This window comes from Esox lucius, chromosome 17 (assembly GCF_011004845.1).
Source record: "Esox lucius isolate fEsoLuc1 chromosome 17, fEsoLuc1.pri, whole genome shotgun sequence".
Taxonomy (NCBI): Eukaryota; Metazoa; Chordata; class Actinopteri; order Esociformes; family Esocidae; genus Esox; species Esox lucius.
In genome coordinates, this window is record NC_047585.1 from 29,052,571 (window position 1) to 29,073,121 (window position 20,551).

The window sequence follows — 20,551 nt, forward strand, 5'->3', positions numbered from 1 at the left end:
TTGAGAGTTACTGCACTTAAAATATATTGCACATGTTTGTTATTATAACATTGTTTTGCATTTGAGGAAATGTAGAATACATCAAACATTAAAAATGTTAATGTACAAGCAAAAGGCATCATTTCATATTTATATACCAGGAAAACAGGAACAGGTGAAAGGTATCAAAAGAGTTAAATGAAAAGCATGGACCTTTACAAAAGATGCAACTTTGTTTGGATTAATTTTTAATATTCTTTAGAGGTGCCAATACGTTTGAGACCTGTAGAAAATAAATTGTAGATTTTTTTTTATTATTCAATAAAATGTTTCGTGTTTGAGAAATGATTGTGTTCAAATGGAAGTCCTTGTTTGATTATGTTTGAGCCCAAAGTGTGACTAATTATCTTGTGTTTTTGCCCTCACTTTTATTTCATGAATGGTGCTAATACTCCTTGAGTTGAAATTACTTGCCAAATGTGGTAGTACTCAGAACGGGACCTTTTGAACATGAAAGACAAATTATCCCAGAGATAAAGATTATTTTGCATACATCACCATATGAAAATAGTTAAAATGTAAATTTTTTAAAAGCTTAGAAACCGTCATTTAAAAAAAAATATTTATTGAAAATGTGTTTTCATTGATGTCATTTTTTTATTCTAAATGTCAGTTATTTGCTAAATTCTAACCCAAATCTAATGTCTTGTAAAATTTTATTTCAGGTTTCCAAGACAGTAACCCCCATGCCATATGGTCAGTGTAAAACATTCCTGGGGTTAGTAGAGCGCAACCTACAGAGAGATAATCTAAACAGAGATGTTTCTGTTGTTCTCATTATCTAGGCATATTCACTTCCAATGAAACGTACATTCATATTGTAATTAGTAATGCTCAGATTCCACACTGTTACTCACTGAGCGGCCTTGAGGACCAGCTGGCCCTTGTGGACCCTGCTCCAACACATTGTGGAATGAAACAAGAAGCTAGTTAGTAATGATCTCCACACCTCCACTTCCGTCTCATCCCTCTACCCCTCCCTGTTCTCCCCCTGCATGCCTTCTTTCAGATGAACTCTGGGCCCTAGTTAGTCACGGCTGATTACACAACATCACAGACTTGGCTACTTTTTGGTTGGTCAGTTTTATGACCACTGTAAGTCAAACACAATGGTATCTGCTTATTAACTAGTTCACAGCAGGCAGCTAAGTTACTGCAGAACTGAAAATTGTGATCCTTCGATGTCTGGGATCCATCTTCTAGAAGCTGTCTGTTTAAAACAGATCAGTGCACAGCACCCCTGCATAATGCATCTGCAGTTATATCTGAAAGGCATCATAAATCAACAGAGGTACCATAGAATATACAGTAAGCACTGGCGGTGATATCAAAACTATAAATAAAACCTGCAAGGCCAAATTGATCTCAACATTATTTCTGACATCTTCATGGGATGATCTATTAGGCTAGCTTGCAGTACAGAAATCTTCATCATACAATTACAGTGTTATCATCATAATCATTATTGTCTCTCATGTTCCAGACCCCCCACTCCACTCACCGGCTTCCCATCCTGTCCAGGTTTCCCAGGTTCTCCTGCTGTTCCCTGAAATGACGAAACACAACCGTGTTACACAAGCCCCAGTACCAGAACACAATGTCAACCCAGAATACAATGCCAACCCAGAACACATTGCCAACCCCGAAGACAATGCCAACACAGAACACACTGCCAACCCAGAAGACAATACCAACCCAGAACACACTGCCAACCCAGAACACGATGCCAACACAGAACACACTGCCAACCCAGAACACACTGCCAACCCAGAACACAATTCCAACCCAGAACACACTGCCAACCCAGAACACAATTCCAACCCAGAACACAATGCCAGCCCAGAACATACTCACTTGAAAACCGTCTAGTCCCTGCTCTCCCGATGGACCCCGGTCACCTTTATCCCCACGCGGCCCAACAATACCCTGGAACACACACAGAAATACACACATACAGCACCAGTCAAATGTTTGGACACACTTACATTCTGGGTGGGTGTGTCCAAACATATGATTGGTACATTACATCCACAAATACAAACAGCTGTTGGTTAAAGCAAAACATTTCTGTTTTCTGAATCTATTCTGCATTATCACAAATAGGTCAGTACAAGAAAATTGCATGAACTTTTCTTGCATTCATAGCTCTGGGAAGTATACATGGAGGGCCCCTTGACATAGACTCAGCTCCTCCTGACTAGATTCTGGCCTCAACCAATATGTGCGTGTTGTCCGTTTTTCGGTTGGCGAGACATTTAGGCTGAAGTGCACCAATCACCCATTACGATATCAACCATGATGAAAACCCCCCAGGTCAAAAGATCTTCCCGTGGCCATTTTTGTATTCATATTCTCTAAATGTATCTAAATGTACAGTACATAGGAGTCATACAGTTGTTCTTATAGTTTTTCATACATATCAATGTATTTTGCCTACAATAAAAATGTACAGATTCGTTGTGACAAAAATGGCCTTCATCAGTGTCTTCGGCAAGGTAACTGTATTTTGTTTTTTGAAATCCAGCTAAATATGTTTTACAGAGCACTATCATTCGGGGAGTGTTGTCTTTGGATTCAAATGAATGTGTACGTCTCTGATATTCAAATAACTGTGTACCACAAAGGACACTGTCAATTAAAATGCGATTTACAGCACTTGCCCTTGTTTGGGAAAGTTGTCACACGGGACAAAATCAGCTTTTTCATTTGGCCTTTCGGCTCTAGAATTTAATAAGTTGTCTTGAAAGCCAATTTTGGCTGCCACAATTCGGTCATTTGTCCACCATGTCCCACTGGGGTGCAAATGACTCTCTTCCAGGGGATGATGATTGTGGGATTTGTCTGTGGTGAGCCATCCCCAGGGTGTCACCCCAGTTCATCCTCTTTCCCAGCCCAGTGAGGGTGCACGACACTGTGGTGCACACACACCATGAGCACGGGACGTATACCAGCTGAAACCAGGCTAGACCTGCAGGGCACAGAGGAGCAAGAGGAGACCCTTCTGTGGGTCCCACCACTGGGGATCCATCCAGACAGGCACAATGCAAAGGGACTACTGCAGGAAGTGGTGGAGGTAGAGGAATTAGCCCAGGAGGGGGACTCTGGCTCTTTCTCCGTCTCCACTCACAGAGATGCCCAGCCTTTGCTGAAGGACAGGGACCCAAGGGGAATCAACAAGTGTCTAAAGGTAACTGACACTAATGGCAGCTCTGGCCAGTGAACCGTGAGGTAATCTGGAGGTGTTCACAGACCAGAGAGCTTTCTGCAGGAAATGTATTGCTGTGAGTGTTTGCACATACTCCACATACCACACCTCCTCTGTATGTTGACTTCCAGATAAAAAGATGGCTACAATATTGCTGAGACAGGAACTAAATGCTTGGATCATAAAACTGCAGCATTCGCTCCAGGACCAGGATGTTTGGGGCCCCAGATATTAACATAATATGCAGAATTGCATGACAATAGCTTTAAAAAGGCAAAACAAATCACAACGTAATGTCAAAATGTGAATAATAAAACAACACATTGTCCTCTACCCATGGCAAAAGTGGCTTGAAATATGTCTAAAAGAGTTTTAATGTTTGATTTGTGTCCTGATAATGTTTCCAAAAGTATTATTGATATTTAAATGTTGGTCTCTGTATCATGAGCAAAAGTATTGAACAGTCAGAAGTTCACACAGGATATCTACCATCTAACCAATGGTTCAGGCAATATGTAAACTGGATTATAATTTTTTAATAAAAACGTGAAACTTGGTAAACTTGTCACACGTGTCTCTGAACATTTTCAGAACAGAATTTTAGAAGCCTTAATATAGAATAGCAAAATGTTTCATGGAAAATCTAATTGACCAAACCAGAACACTGCTGAATCCTCCCACTATTCTTCTAAATATGTCTCCCTGGCAGGCAGAGGGCAGTTGGGCAGTACCAATCATGACCAAAATATCCTGCCACTTCAGAAGTGTCTTTCCCTGTGCTGTGGCCTTCAGCAACCATCTGCCCCACAGACTGTACATGACTAGCAACCCTTCCTGGACTCTGACAGGCAAATTCTTTGGGGAAACTCTCCATCCTATAGCAGCAGTTTTCTAGAAATCTCAATGTTATGGTAGTGCATATGGTAGTGTAGGAATATTGGCCGTTTTCGTATAGTGGTCCCTTTTGATAAGTACGTACCTGTCGAGAGCAATTCAATGTGTTTATTGAATAGTGTCACAGAGGTCATAGCCTTGTTTTTCGTCAACTCAATCTCACTGTAAATATGGTTGCTAGCTGGTCAATGTAAACATTTCACATTCCTGAGGTTGGCAGAGCGTGACCTAGAGAGAGAATCTAAACACTGAAAGTGGAATCTGAAAGTGGAATCTGATGTTGACAAGTAGTGTGTTGAACAATGCTGACCTCGTGTGGACTCAACTACAAATATCCCTTGTTTGTGATCTCGGAAAAACCTACATAAGACAATTGACCTACTCAGGGATTTCAAGAGCTAACCAGCTTCAGTTAAACATACAATATGATGTGAAGAGGCGTAGTAGTTGATTTGCAATATATAGCTTGGTTCCTGGCTACTGTGAAATTGTACATCAGAACTCAGCTCATGCGATTCCTTTCGCACTTTGAATTGAAAAGTTAATTTACATGCTAATTTACATATCTTTACTTTCTTGTGAAATGTGGTGGATATTTATATATGCAAATGCTTAACACAAAATATATGATTAATATAAGAAAGCGATGATGACTCAGTCTTTGTAAGAGTGAGGGAGTCTGAAATATTAGACTACAACTCAGGCTCAGTCATTTCTTTCAAGGTAAGTGGAGTTAGCCATGTGTTATTCCTTGGAACAGGAACGTTCTGAAAGATTTGTGGCCATATAAATGTAACTGGCACAAAATCAAGATAATTAGTTTGACTATTCATCCCTAGTTTGAACTCAAGATTACATTGCTATCTCGACAGATGTTTCCAATGAGTGAAACAATGTGAAAAGTGTATTTTCAAACAAAACGTCTTTTAAAAAATGTTTGCTACATTTTCCATTTCATTAAACTAGCAGACACTCTTATCCAGAGTGGCTTTTACAGTATGTGAATTTGCAGCGGCTACGTTAAAGTCTTAGGTCTTATCCACCAAGAAAATGAAAAGCTCTAAAGTTAAAATGTATGTATTAGTGTGTAAGGAGAAAGACATTACTGTACTGTGTAAGGGGGAAAAGGTATTAGGGTGTAAGGAGAAAAACCTATTAGTGTATAAAGGTAAAAACGTATTCTGACCATCACTGTTTATAGACCTTCTGTGAAGCACATTGATAAAGTGAGCAACCATCAAACAATTGCCTGACTGTAGACTATGTATCTCCTGAGGTAATGTTTGAAGACATGATTGCAGAGCCCCGCTCAGTACGGAGCTTTGATAAGGTGTGGTTGTGGAGCCATGCCCTGTTTGAAGTGTCCCGTCTCTGGTGCTACCGGCTCATATCTGTCCTCTTTGCTGTGCCCGTTTCTCTGTTGGCAGGGATCTTCTTTGCTGTCCTCAGCTGCATACATATTTGGTGGGTCCCCTCACTTTAATCTCTTATGATGGAATCCATTGAATGTCTTACAGTGGTGCTTGATGTAGATGGATATCATTTCAATGCATTTTGTGTACTGTAGCATGAACTTTCTGAGCTAGTTTCAATGCATATCGTTGCTTTAGGAGCTAGTGAACTGGCCTGTTAATGCTCAATTTGTTTCTCTCTCGTTCTCCAGGCTGATCATGCCCTGTTTGCAGCTTTTCCTGATCAACATGCACTGGGTTCTGACTGCCTGGGGCAGTGTTTTAAACATTGTTTTTGCCCCCCTTTGTAAGAGTATTTCGAAGTGCTGTGGTAACATCAATGTCCTACTGACCAAGGACTGAGAGATGGATGTTTGGTTCTGTCACTATGAGAGTGTGGATGGAGTGGACTGGATTGGGTGTAAGCTCCCCAAATAGAAACTGGTTCTTTGCAGTCATGTCAAGAAACTATGAAGTCTGTCATCTTTAATGAACTAATTGAGGATACATAAAAAAAAAAAAAAACATGTTTCATTAAATTCCACAGTTCTTAAAAATATACTTATTGTCTTCAATTATGTTTAATATACAATGAGTAACATTACCCACACACACACACACACACAAATGATTTGTTGGTATAAATGAAAAGTAACGCCTGACAGTCTAGATTGTAAGGCTACACTGTAGTTTCAACATCAGTTGTGTCTGGAATCTAAACTGGGTTAGGCAATTATACCTCAAACCTATACAGTAATTAAAATGATGTAAACCTTAACAGCCCTGCACAGTCAGTGTGAGACATTACTGCACATTACACCATGCTGAGAGTACACTCTTCTAACTGGGTTGGCTCCTACTCACGCACTAGGGTCCCATTTCACCACCAACCCTACCTCTTCTTTGACCCTCTTTCTCATTCTCTGTCAAAGTGGTGCATGTCACATTATCATAGGTTCTGACTTCTAAATCTAAAGTCAGATGATGCATTTCGACTACCAGCCCAACACTAAATGAAAGGCTACTGCTCAGTTACCATTGGCGACTGAATGTGAGCTTGTTTCACAGGTAGCTGTGGTAGTCTGCAGCATCCAAGCTCTGAATAAACAGACAGATATGGTCACTGATGGGATGGGCAGGAACAGCAAAGCGACATTGACTAATTAATACATTTTATTTAATACATTTTGATTTTCTCATTAGCCAAGTAGATTGTCATTTAACCTGTTATTTTACCAGGTAAGTTGACTGAGAACATTCCAATTGGCTTGTTCATCCCCTCTCTTCCGATGGTGACTATTCCCCCAGGTTATTGTTCTAAATGAGAGACAGGTATTGTTCTAAATGAGTACTAATGTTGTTGTGAGGCCCATATTTAATATTTTGCCATGACATGGTTTAAAACCCATACTCATACTAACAGTGCCACGGGATCTGTAGTGACCAGTCACGACCCCGGTTTAACATCCCATCCAAAAGACAGCACAATGTTCAGGACACTTAGAGCAAAGTCAGGTCTCCAACATATGGTCCTACCCTGCTTTTCTCAAGAGGAAGGTGAGCAATGTGATACAGAGGATTTCTATACATTGAACTTCAGTAAGCCATCCCTTACAATATAGTTAAGTATTCAAAAAAATTGGCTTACCAAGAATCATGGCAAATTTGTCAATTTAGGCTATATCAGTATTGGAAGCAACTACTGTATAGGGCTGAATTTAATAAATACATTATTTATTGGTAGCTAGGGTTGCACATGTTTACCTTGATTAACTAACAAGATACACATTACTGGTAGCATGTATTATTACTAACGGTTAGGTATGAGACTAACTTAGCAAACATGAGGTTACTGTACTGTTATTGAGCAAAAACAATTGCGAATTCAACACACAAGTAGCTAAAATAGGACTGTAGCTACGTACTGTATCAAACATGTTGCTGTCTCGTGTCCACACATAGTCTCGTCATGTTCATTTGGTGTACATGTGACACACATCTAGATAGCTAACATGCATGTAATACGACAATAATGATGTTCACTTTACAGAGCAACTTTACCTAAAGCGCTTACATGAATCAAACTGATGTGCAACCCAGGATGGCCATTCGAGGCTTCATTACCGTTCTTCTAGCAGCAGGATATTATGCTAGCAGCGCTAACTCAGATTTTATTTAAAAAAAATAAAAGCCATCATTGAAATATATAAGGCAATATACAGTGGGGAGAAGAAGTATTTGATACACTGCAGATTTTGCAGGTTTTCCCACTTACAAAGCAATAGAAGTCTGTAATTTTTATCATAGGTACTCTTCAACTGTGAGTGACGGAATCAAAAAAAAAATCCAGAAAATCACATTGTATAATTTTTAAGTAATTAATTTACATTTTATTGCATGACATAAGTATTTGATACATCAGAAAAGCAGAACTTAATATTTAGTACAGAAGCCTTTGTTTGCAGTTCCTGAGATCATAAGTTTCCTGTAGTTTCTTGACCAGGTTTGCACACACTGCAGCAGGGATTTTGCCCCACTCCTCCATACAGACCTTCTCCAGATCCTTTAGGTTTTGGGGCTGTCGCTGGGATACGGACTTTCAGCTCCCTCCAAATAATTTCTATTGGGTTCAGGTCTGGAGTCTTCTTACGGAGCTACTCCTTAGTTGCCTGGCTGTGTGTTTCGTTGTCATGCTGGAAGACCCAGCCATCTTCAATGCTCTTACTGAGGGAAGGAGGTTGTTGGCCAAGATCTCACGATACATGGCACCACCTATCCTCCCCTCAATACGGTGCAGTCGTCCTGTCCCCTTTGCAGAAAAGCATGATGTTTCCACCCCCATGTTTCACGGTTGGGATGGTGTTCTTGGGGTTGTACTCATCCTTCTTCTTCCTCCAAACACAGCGAGGGGAGTTTACTCCAAAAAGCTTTTTTGTTGTGTCATCAGACCACATGACCTTCTCCCATTCCTCCTCTGGATCATCCAGATCGTCATTGGCAAACTTCAGACGGGCCTGGTCATGTGCTGGCTTTAGCAGGGGGACCTTGCGTGCGCTGCAGTATTTTAATCCATGACGGTGTAGTGTGTTTACTAATGGTTTTCTTTAAGACTGTGGTCCCAGCTCTCTTCAATTCATTTACCAGGTCCTGCCGTGTAGTTCTGGGCTGATCCCTCACCTTCCTCATGATCATTGATGCCCCACGAGGTGAGATCTTGCATAGAGCCCCAGACCAAGGAAGATTGATCGTCATCATTAACCTCTTCCATTTTCTAATAATTGCGCCAACAGTTGTTGCCTTCTCACCAAGTTGCTTGCCTATTGTCCTGTAGCCCATCCCAGCGTTGTGTAGGTCTACAATTTGATCCCTGATGTCCTTACACAGCTCTTTGGTCTTGGCCATTGGGGAGAGGTTGGAGTCTTTTTGATTGAGTTTCTGGACAGGTGTCTGAACAGAGTTCAAACAGGTACAGTTAATACAGGTAATGAGTGGAGAACAGGAGGGCTTCTCAAAGAAAAACTAACAGGTCTGTGAGAGCCAGAATTCTTACTGGTTTGTAGGTGATCAAATACTTATGTCATGAAATAGAATGCAAGTTAATTATTAAAACATCTTACAATGTAATTTTCTGGATTTTTGTTTTAGATTCCACCTCACAGTTGAAGTGTACCAATGATAAAAAAAAAGTACAGACCTCTACATGCTTTGTAATTATGAAAACCTGCAAAATTGGCAGTGTATCAAATACTTGTTCTCCCCACTGTAGTTAACAATCTAGTCGGTACATTTAATGTTTAAAGTTTGTTCCAAATTTGTTCTTGTCTGTTCGCTTTTACAGACCAGATTGTTAACTATATTGCTTTGTAAATTTCAATGATGGCTTTTATTTTGAAAAAGAAAATCTGAGTGCTGCCAGCATAATATCCTGTTGCTAAAATATCACCATCGGTTTGGCCATCGCTAGCTGAACGTGTACCCCCTAAATTCCCTTTGGTCACTTGTAGTCAGCTGACATTTGGCACAAATTTTACGCCACAGTAGATTGGCAAACCCTTAAAACCTGCTTTGTATCCGTAGACAGTGACCTGCATTCATGGCCAGCAATTTGTATCCATGGACAAAGATTTGTATTCCTAGACATCGATTCGTATTCGTAGACAACAATTCATACATACATACATACATCTTCTTCCACTTCATCCGGGGCCGGGTCGCGGGGGCAACAGTCTAAGCAGGGATGCCCAGACTTCCCTCTCCCCAGACACTTCCTCCAGCTCTTCCCGGGGGGACACCGAGGCGTTCCCAGGCCAGCCGGGAGACATAGTCCCTCCAGCGTGTCCTAGGTCTTCCCCGGGGTCTCCTCCCAGTGGGACGGGACCGGAACACCTTCCCAGGAAGGCGTTCCGGAGGCATCCGAAACAGATGCCCAAGCCACCTCAGCTGACCCCTCTCGATGTGGAGGAGCAGCGGCTCTACTCTGAGCTCCTCCCGGGTGACCGAGCTTCTCGCCCTATCTCTAAGGGAACTCCCACCCACCCTGCGGAGAAAGCTCATTTCGGCCGCCTGTATCCGGGATCTTGTCCTTTCGGTCATGACCCAAAGCTCATGACCATAGGTGAGAGTAGGAACGTAGATTGACCGGTAAATCGAGAGCTTCGCCTTGCGGCTCAGCTCTTTCTTCACCACGACAGACCGATACATCGACCGCATTACTGCAGAAGCTGCACCGATCCGTTTCATATTCAAGAAATTATATTATGCAACACACTTATGCTAACACACTTGCAAATATTTTTGCCAGTAATTTTTTTTGACCCCCCTATCAGAAATTTCAAGTGAAAGGAGTTGTATCTGTAAATCGTGAGCTGTCCTTTTATTTGGTGTTTTGTGTGCATAAATAACTAGTTGTGTAATTCTTAAGTCATGTATGTGTAAATATTTTTTTTTATACTTGCACAAGAAACTTTAGCCACATATTCACAGATCTTTAAATACAACTACGAAATGCAAAACTGTTGTGTGGATTGTGATTTATAGGTGTGCACATCGCTTTATTCACCCACAAGACATTTGACAGTAATTTCAGCCCATAATGGACAGACTCCCTCTCACAGACCTCCACATGCATGTCTTTGAGCACACACATAGGCACACACCTCAATACTCTGGCTTCCATGGCGACCCCCAAAGGAACATTTCCCCATTAGAATATTTCACCCATGGAAACCACACCTGTTGGCATTCTCACAAACAATCAAACATTCTTTCAATAATATATAGAACTTTTATCCCAGGTCTGGTATATAAAGCTTTTTTTAATAATTCATTGACAGCACAATGACCAAACAATATACTGCACGTGAGGCTCTAGATCCTATCTTTGAGGCCAGGAAACAGATAGTGAAGATGCATTAAAGGAGGAAGTGTCAGAAATTGACACTTCCTCCAGATCAAGAAACAACAAATGAGGTACAATCCAGCAATGAGTAAAAGGGCCAGGGTTATAGTGAAGGGTAAACACTGTTTAAGTGCCTTTTTATTTGTGAAATAAAGTTTACTCACATTTTCATTTAATTAATTAGTGTTTACCTACTTATTATCACTTTCCCAGCATTTTCCCATAGTGGATATTTAGATTGTCGTAAAAAGCTGTTCATGATGTACTGTATGGAATTAGGTTTTCCACCAGGCAATAAACATGAACATGCTGGTGTGGGTTCATGTTTACAATTTTGGAAAACCTATGTACACTAACTTAGCTATGCTTGTATGCATAATTTCCTGTGAGCCAGTTAACTTGTCGCGTCAAGAAATTTACAACCAGAAAGTTAACAAGCAAACCGATTAAATTGTGCGTACCACTACAGCTGGCACTAGACATTACAGGTAAATTATTTTAGTTGAGCACTACTTGCTAAACTGTTCTTATTTTGTTGGTGTATTTTCCCAGGCTATAATTACAATTTTCGTATGCTATAGTAGTAATATTAAACTTTTTTTATTTCAGTCCTGGCTGCACATATCCTTTCTAGTAGCCATTTGTCTGTGCTCCAATTCACAGATGTACACCCCGTCTAGCGTTTGTGAGCCCTTTTTAGCAGTGAAGTCATTTGCAAATCCTGAATTGCTGGCCCTCAACCTCCCATTCAGCATGATGTGCATTAAGGGGCTGGTGCGCTGATCCACCGTTACTAGTACAGTTCATCAACCACTGAAGATCCTCCTCTGTTGTTTCTCTTGACAGAGGGTGATAGTTATCAGCCATCTCCACAGACTGCACATTGTTAGAAGTTGATGGCCTTTTCCATTCACAGTGCATGTCTGTTTGTTTACTTCCTGCGTTATCCGAACAACTACAACAAGGGCCTCTTGGTAATACTATGTCTTTTTCTAATACTTGTCATGGTATTGGAGTTGTGTGTCGGGAATAAAGTAATCTGTTTGGTGAAGTCATGGTTCTTCTAAGGAGTTCCTTTGACACATATACATCTAATGTTGTGGATTGAAGTCAAGGTTCATCTAAGGAGTTCCTTTTACACATATACATCAAATGTTGTTGGATGAAGTCAAGGTTCATCTAAGGAGTTATTTTGACACATACACATCTGATGTTGTGCACCTCAAATATAGCCAGTGTAGCTGCATGGCCAGATTTATGAGTTTGGCAATTTAGCACAATATCCCAAACCTCTAATATGATCTGGTAATATTATATTCAGAATGTAAATAATGACAGCATTAGAAATGATAATGGTGTCCAATGTAGTATCCTGGATAATGTTTATTGATAATATATCAATTCAGTTTTTTTTTCTTGTAAGCTACACTCACCAACACAGGATAAACTTCTAACCTTCAAGATTGCTGCACCTCTGCTAATGTGCACACTTGTAGCGGTCTTCTGCCCTTTTGTTCATCCATAAAAATGACACTTGGACAAGAATTGACAGTAACGTTGAAAAACAAATCAGTAGAACAAAATGTATTTGTTACTGCACTGCCAGCTTGCTAATGTCAATAACTAGCATAGAACGAAAACAGAAGATATGTAATATTTAATTTCAACACAACAGCACAAGTATTTCGGAATGATCACGCTGGTCAATGTTAGTTAAGGTTAGAAATGACGTAAAGAAGTTTACTTTAGGGAATTGTAGTCTTACATTAGGTATGCTATGTTGCTAATTAGCATGTACACTTTGTAGGGGTAATTTAGGCAAATATGTTGACATTCGTCACCATGTTCTGAGATTTAAACAGTTATCAAAACTGCAGGGTGGCGAGAGTCTACACGAAACACAGACCTTATTGGAAGTGTTTCTAAAATCCCTTATTGGAAAAATAAATGTGGAAAATGTGAAACAAACCAGAAACTAGCTAGTATAGCATTGTGCCGCTAGGTTTTATGTGGATTATGACGGGGCAAATATTTCGGTCTATACCACAGACTGTAAAATCATATGGACGTAGTAACCGTGACATCTCCCATAGGTGTCTGAATACTGGTTTTTAAGCAAATTTTTGGCAGAGATGGCCGGTGCCAAAAATGGACAAAGAGGTGGGGCGTGGGTGCAGCTGCGGTGCCTGGGTGCTGAAACAACGGCCACCTAGCACGACATTACCAAGTTAGCAAAGGCTAAGAAGCTAGGCTAAATGCTAACATTATGCTACTCTGCGTTGCTAGTGGTTGCTAGCCGGCAGTTGGTAGCCAGTCACTGTAAAGTTACCAGTTTACACTTGAGGCAAGTTAACCTGAAACTATAGTGTTTTTTTTCTTTATAAATGTGGTAATTTTGCAACTCTATATATTGTCGAGACAATAGACCAAAAAACTTGCAGATTACATATTACATTTTCACATAACTTGAGTTATGAGCACAGACTGGATTGTTACGAGTCGTCCAGTGATTGGAGTTAGCTAAGGCGATACTAGAAAGGAGAAAGCGCTAGGAGTGACACAGGTGACCGTGCCAACACAACACCTGCCACTCAATAGCCCAAGCCCCCTAATTATAAGACTTAATATAATTTAAACCGATGAGTTAAAAATTAAACCCCCCTCCCCCCCACAATTGTCACAATCAGGGAAATAAGCAATATATACCAAAAACATATTTTTTAACCTGGCTATAAACATGTTCATTTGTGCTGTAAAGTTGGGCATTTTGCCATAGATATTGCTCCCTTTTGCACCCAGCCTCAAGTGACCATTCAATGAACTGCAGTTTTTGGTACTTCCGGGTAGGCTTCATTTTTCAGCCTTGGAGTTTGCCCCTTGGTCTATACACTAATTATATTCCCTAAAGGAACACCCAAAGGTGTCCAGGGGTGCAACATAACATGAACATTTCTTTAACATGCTCTTGATCAGGAACGACTCCAAAAATGACCATGTTGAGGATGGTCAGAAGGAACAAGTATGAGTTGCCTCCTGCCCTACTCACCACCAAGGGCAGGGATTTTTCTCTAAATTTGCCTTCACCGATACACACTCTTGTGTCAGAAGAAAATGATGATGACAACTTTGCCCAGGGATGCCACTGAAATTACCAGGAAGGACAAGAAGCCAACGCTGTCCTGGATTACAACAGGAACAAATGGGGAGTTGAGTCCCATGTACTTTTTTTGTGTACGTTTTTTTTTTAAGATTGTTTTATCTGAGCCTTGAAAATAAAACATGTTGTTGTTTGGTGAAATTGAATTTGTGAAAAATATGGAGTCCTCAAACACCATTGTCTGCTGGGTTGGTGAGAGAGCACAAGGGCCAGAACAATTAGAAGATCTATGTCTGCCAGAGACAGAAGAGACAAAAGGAATCTGTGTGCCCCAACAGATGTCAAAACAAGCATTATATGCCATAAATGCAGTGCATATATCTGCCAGGCACATGCAACTACCACCACATATTGTCCAGCATGTGCATGAGAACACAAAATGTAACCATCATTGACTGACAGATTATGAACATTTTAATGTTTTTATTGTACTAATAATACTATTATTGTTACTGTTGTTCTTGAATGTGTTCATACACAATTTTCTATGAGAGTCAAGTGTTTATGTGTAGTTTTGTTCTTTTTTTCTGTCCTTTCTTTGCTAATAAAATCATATTGGTCAGTTTTGACTAGGAACACAGCAGATATTATTTTGTGCCATATTTTTTTAAACAGTTTCAAAACAAATGTTCTTGTTAAACTTTGACACAAAGTAGTCTATGATAAATAGCACAATATGTTTAATTTGAGTATTTTTTATAGTAAAAATAATTCATGCGTATGCTTATTTTACTCAAAAACAAGTTGTTTGAGCTCAGGTCAATAAGACCTACAGGCTATGAATTGCAAACAGAAGTTAAACATGTGTAATCTTCACAAGAAATGAAGTTGTTAAAATGATGTAACACAACATTTGGAGATAATATATGGATTTATAATCAGCAATAATGGGGCGGCCATTTTGGACCAGGAACACAGAATTAACATGAAACAAACACAAAAGGAAAGTTAAAAGTTAGATTCTGTACAGTCAAATTGCACACAATAGCAATACAAATTTTAATGATTGATTACACTGTGTAACACAATTTTTCTCCTGGGAAGTAAGTCTTATTTCGTAATTGCTTATGCCTAAAAACTAGAAAATGGCCATTATTCCCCACAATCTTTGCTTTTGTTACCAGGAAAACGGGCACATTTTTGTCTTTTGGTTCACATAAAGGCAGGAAAAAACAACATATGAGTCCAAATTAGCTTGTATTTATACTAAAGTAATACAAAAATTACTACAAAGATTTAGAAGTGAGTAGTTATTCGCAATTTATGATTATACTTTAAGTCACTTTCACAAATGAGCCCCCAAATGTACTCTCCCATTATGTTCTCGTTATATTGTTCTTGGTAGCAGTGGTCCAGTATATTGTTCAAGTCCAGTATATCTTGTTGGAAGCACTTGCCTTGCACCTTCGATTACGCTCCCATGTTCTTCTTGAGTTTGGACTTTGAGGGACATCCTACAGCCTATTGTGCTGTAGTTCTTCATCAGAGTCTCAACCAGCTCCACATAGCTTTCGGCCTTGTGATTGCCCAGGAAGCCCCAAACCACTCTGACAATGTTGTTCCAAGCCTTTTTCTCCTTATATTTGAGGTTCTTGGGGAATTAATTGCCCTCCAAGATTTTCTTTATCTTATCTTTATGTGGTCCAACAAAGACACCGGCTTTGACCTTTGCCTCAGACAGCTTAGGGAAGAAGACTTGAAGGTAATTGAAGGCTGTCAACTCCTTATCTAGAGCTCTGACAATTGTTTCATGAGGCCCAATTAGATTTTCCGGGGGTCCACCAGTGGCTCCCACTTGATGTTGTGCCTCCCCACAAAGAACTCAGTCCCCTGTGGACAGTCCCGCCTGTGGTAGTGCGCCTTGGGGTCCCTGCTGTCCCAAGGGCAAAGATAGCAGGGAATCTTGGTAAAACCACCTTGGAGACCCATCAGGAATGCCACCATCATGAAGTCTCCTATGACTTCCCAACCGTACTCAATCATATGTATCCAGTTAGGCAGCAGGAACTAAATTGTACTGCTGGGCACAAGGCCCCTGTATTTATACTACTATTTATATTACCGGAAAGTTCTAGAAGTTCCTGCACGTTTACTCAAGACTGAATCAATCTGGAATGATCTGGAAAATAGGTACATTTCTAAATCTCACTGTCCTGGCCACAAAAGCAAAGTTTGTGGGGAATAATAGCAATTTTTTATACTTTTTGAGGCATAAGCAATTAGGAAACAACACTTACTACCCAGAATTTTTTTTACACAGTGTTAGTGTCGCAACATCTGATAGACATTAAGTTCCTTAAAAACAGCACGAAAACATGAATTGCTGATTATATATCTTTCAGCATTTCCCCAAATCTGTGTTTATAAGGCCGTACCTTCTAATAAAGAAAACAGTGGAACTGTCGGAAGACATCAACTTTTTATTGACTGTGGTAAGGATATACATGATCTTATTTAATAACCAAGCTATGTGTGGCCAAATGAAAATAATGGATGGTGTACCTGTTTCTCTCAAAACAAAGTAAAAAATAATAATTGTGCATTTTTCATGGATATGAAAAGAACAGCAGTGAAGCCACCAGATCAGCACCGTTCTCCACATCATCATGGGAGTCATGACTGTGTCTGTTTTCTGCATCCTCCTCACCTTCCTGGTGACTGGTAAGTGACAACCAGATTGGTGCCAGAAAAGAAGATGAATAGAAAAGTTTCTCCATAATTAAATTCCTGTATCTTTCTGATTTGTTAAAAAAAAAATTGGAAATTATGTCGGTTTTCTTCTCAGAGAGTTTTGCAGTTCCAGGCCGGAAGGAGTGTAATTATGGGTTTTCTCGACCAAACCCCTCCTGGAAGTCATGCTACCTTTTGGACCAAAAGTTAAGATCATGGTCTGATGCAAAGGTATATGACATTCATGACAAGCGTCCCATTTATAGTGTTGGTATTTGAAGTGGTTGATGGTTATCTATAATGTTATTCCTCAATTTATCCTCAATATATAAAAATGAGGTCAAATATGTGTAATTTAATATTTTTTAAGTAGGAAAAGTATAATTTAAGGGCAGTTCACCAATTTTCACCAACAGCCTTGTCATCATTTGGCATTGACTACAATGTATTGTGAAAATGTGTCTAAAGCATTTGGAGAAAACGCTCCGAACCTCCTTCTAATACATCAGAATAAAAAAAATAATGAAATGGCCCACTAGGCCATTAATTAATATTTGAATGCTACCAAAATATCCAAATATGTATTTATGCGACAGTCAGTAGTGGACTGGCCCTCTGGTGCACTGGGAGAATTTCTAGAGCACTGGGGAATTGATGGCTGGTGGGACAGGGACCTGATTTGAGAATTTCTGTCATTGTTTCATCAGGGGAAGGATTAGGACCTGCAAGGGCTGGCAGACTGGACTGTCATCAGCTCTCTCCAGCCCATTGGTCCATTCCTCCTATGGTGGGGTGTCAATGGCAATCCGCCCCTAGCCTCTTCCTACCGCCACCCACATGCTTACAGTGACAGGAGAAGTTGGTGTTAGCAATGAGCATTATAGAGAAAGAATTAGAAATTAGCGGGTCAATAAATTCAAGTCTTTTAAGTAGACACATTTAGAAAATGTACCGATACAGTATATTCGGTAGTGGTGCCACCATCGCACCTGTATTTGTGCAGCTGCTACTGTACAGTAACCAACTATGGAGACCAGGATGCAGCACCTGGCCCGGGTCAAACACTAGTAGATGGTAACAGCTGAGCTGAGTCAGTTGAGGATTGTGAGCCTACCACAGCGCGAGCAAAGTAGCTGAAGTGGTTGGCAAAGATGTAGATGGGGAGGAAGAAAAAATATATAAATATTGTGCTACAGATGTAAGCTAGCTAAATAACTAGAGTTAGCTAATTACCATGACGCCTGCCAGGCAGTAAATTAATGTACTGTAGCTAGCCTAAGCAGCAGCTAGCCATAGTCATTTCATGCCCTATTAAAAACTTTTGAACATGTGTCCTCAAATGTTATTACATATCTCCAATCAGTTTGAGTTTGAGATTTAAATCTTTCTTGGGGTATGCAGCATTACCTATGGCCCTAACACATGATAAATGGAGACTTTCAAATGTCTGTAAATGCGTTACTTCAAAGTCTGTGTTTTCTTGTCAGTCCATCCTTGGTGACAGTACTAAAATAAATGTCATTCCAAAGGGGTTTAGAGGAATTGGTTTGGAGAATCACCTAGAAGCACAGAAAGAGTGCAAATAAAGATACATACAACTTGTCGGATTTCCCTTAATTAATAGGAATTACAGATGTAGAAGTCAACTACTTGCTTTTCCTTTCTTTATACAGGAGCTATGCCTTCAAAAAGGTGGAACCCTAGCTTCTATCAAAAACAATGAACAGTTACAATATGCATATGAGATGATTCCAGACGGATATTTCTGGGTTGACGGGAACTATGTGGTAATGTACCACATTCCTCATCCTATTGTCATGTATTATATATTTTGGTTTGTCAAGGAAATCCAATACTACTACCTACTAGCTAAGTAGATACTGAAGTTGACTTCTACCTTTTCTCCTTTGTAGTCTGGATTTCCCCAGAATAACTGGTTGCCGGGTTCAAAGCCAGGTGGGACAAATGCCGACTGCTTGACATTGGTGAAATTCCCTGGTTAGTATCAGAAACATATTCTTGCTTAAATAACATTAAGTCATAAGAGCTGGAGACTCACAAAAACATTCTTCTCAACAGCGGGAAGAGGCTTTAGTGATATTGCCTGTTCCGAAAAAATTGACTCTGCCTACGCTCTCTGTGAGTCCTATGCTACCTACTGAAGTGTCCACTCAGAGAATACAAAGGGATGTTCTTTTTGTACTATTGCACACACTATTTAGACTTTACTTTAAGTGAAAGACACAGAGAAAATTATAAGGTATATTATGGCTACCTAGAGCATACCTACATTTATTCAGGTGTGACCTTTTATTAAATAGTTTCTTATTTTGTAATGGAATTGTAATAGTGTTATGGAAGCTTTTTAAAGGCCCTGTGAAGTCTAATGTTCTTTGTTTTTTTTGTTTTTTGTAATATTTCTACACTATGAAGTGGAAACAACACACTGAAATTGTGACCATAATTATTATTCCCTTTTTTTGTAAGAGCTGTATAGAATGTCAAGGATTTATTAGCCGTATAGTGAATAAAAAATATTACAAAAAACATGTTTTCTTTAGATACAATAGCAAAAAAATTATATTCAGAATATCTAATTAATAAGTCAATAATTGTGTCTTCTTCATTTGTTCTTGCATTCATGCCTCTCAATTTTCAATAAAGACTTTCAGCATCACTCTGTCTCATTATGATCACCTTTTACCACTGTGAAATAAAAATCAACCACAAGTAGTATGTAGACTGTCGACTAATATTTGATATGCATTAATTTTTGTAAGTTATTATTATCTGTTAAAGTAATACATATTTGCCCAAATTCATCCGAAGTGTTTTATTTTATTTTAAAATATGGTGTCTCACAAAATTATTCAAAACTCCAATTTGTAGAGTTTATTTCTCACTTTTACATGACGGACATATTTTTGTTTCAATCAGTGACAAAACCCTCTAATTAAATCCATTCAGATTTTATGTTCTAACTTAATAAAATGTGGAAAAGGGGGGTGAATGCTTTTGAGAGTTACTGCGTTTAAAATATATTGCAAATGTTTGTTATTATAACATTGTTTTGCATTTGAGGAAATGTAGAATACATCAAACATTAAAAAATGTTAATGTACAAGCAAAAGGCATCATTTCATATTTATATACCAGGAAAACAGGAACAGGTGAAAGGTAACAAAAGAGTTAACTGAAAAGCATGGACCTTTACAAAAGATGCAACTTTGTTTGGATTCATTTTTAATATTCTTTAGAGGTGCCAATACGTTTGAGACCTGTAGAAAATAAATTGTAGATTTTTTTTATTATTCAATAAAATGTTTCGTGTTTGAGAAATTATTGTGTTCAAATGGAAGTCCTTGTTTGATTATGTTTGAGCCCAAAGTGTGACTAATTCTCTTGTATTTTTGCCCTCACTTTTATTTCATGAATGGTGCTAATACTCCTTGAGTTGAAATAACTTGCCAAATGTGGTAGTACTCAGAACGGGACCTTTTGAACATGAAAGACAAATTATCCCAGAGATAAAGATTATTTTGCATACATCACCATATGAAAATAGTTAAAATGTACATTTTTTAAAAGCTTAAAAACCGTCATTTAAAAAAAAATATTTATTGAAAATGTGTTTTCATTGATGTCATTTTTTTATTCTAAATGTCAGTTATTTGCTAAATTTTAACCCAAATCTAATGTCTTGTAAAATTTTATTTCAGGTTTCCAAGACAGTAACC

The 20,551-nt window shown here is 39.2% G+C and overlaps 1 protein-coding gene across 1 annotated transcript; it reads left to right on the plus strand.

Moving 5' to 3' along the window:
- Window positions 1-16,725: 16,725 nt before the first annotated feature.
- LOC114828939 (C-type lectin domain family 3 member A-like) lies at window positions 16,726-19,481 on the plus strand. The gene is made up of 5 exons (XM_034287490.1): window positions 16,726-16,805; window positions 16,930-17,045; window positions 18,488-18,601; window positions 18,728-18,812; window positions 18,894-19,481. The coding sequence occupies exons 1-5, from the start codon at window positions 16,751-16,753 to the stop codon at window positions 18,974-18,976; spliced, it is 453 nt and encodes a 150-aa protein (XP_034143381.1). The 5' UTR covers window positions 16,726-16,750; the 3' UTR covers window positions 18,977-19,481.
- The last annotated feature ends 1,070 nt before the right edge of the window (window positions 19,482-20,551 follow it).

Bases quoted from the DNA above. Each gene is read 5' to 3' on its own strand.
- LOC114828939 (XM_034287490.1), top strand. From the start codon at position 16,751: ATGGGAGTCATGACTGTGTCTGTTTTCTGCATCCTCCTCACCTTCCTG. The intron at 17,046-18,487 runs GTATATGACATT...TTCTTTATACAG, and splicing joins GATCATGGTCTGATGCAAAG to GAGCTATGCCTTCAAAAAGG. The intron at 18,813-18,893 runs GTTAGTATCAGA...TCTTCTCAACAG, and splicing joins GACATTGGTGAAATTCCCTG to CGGGAAGAGGCTTTAGTGAT.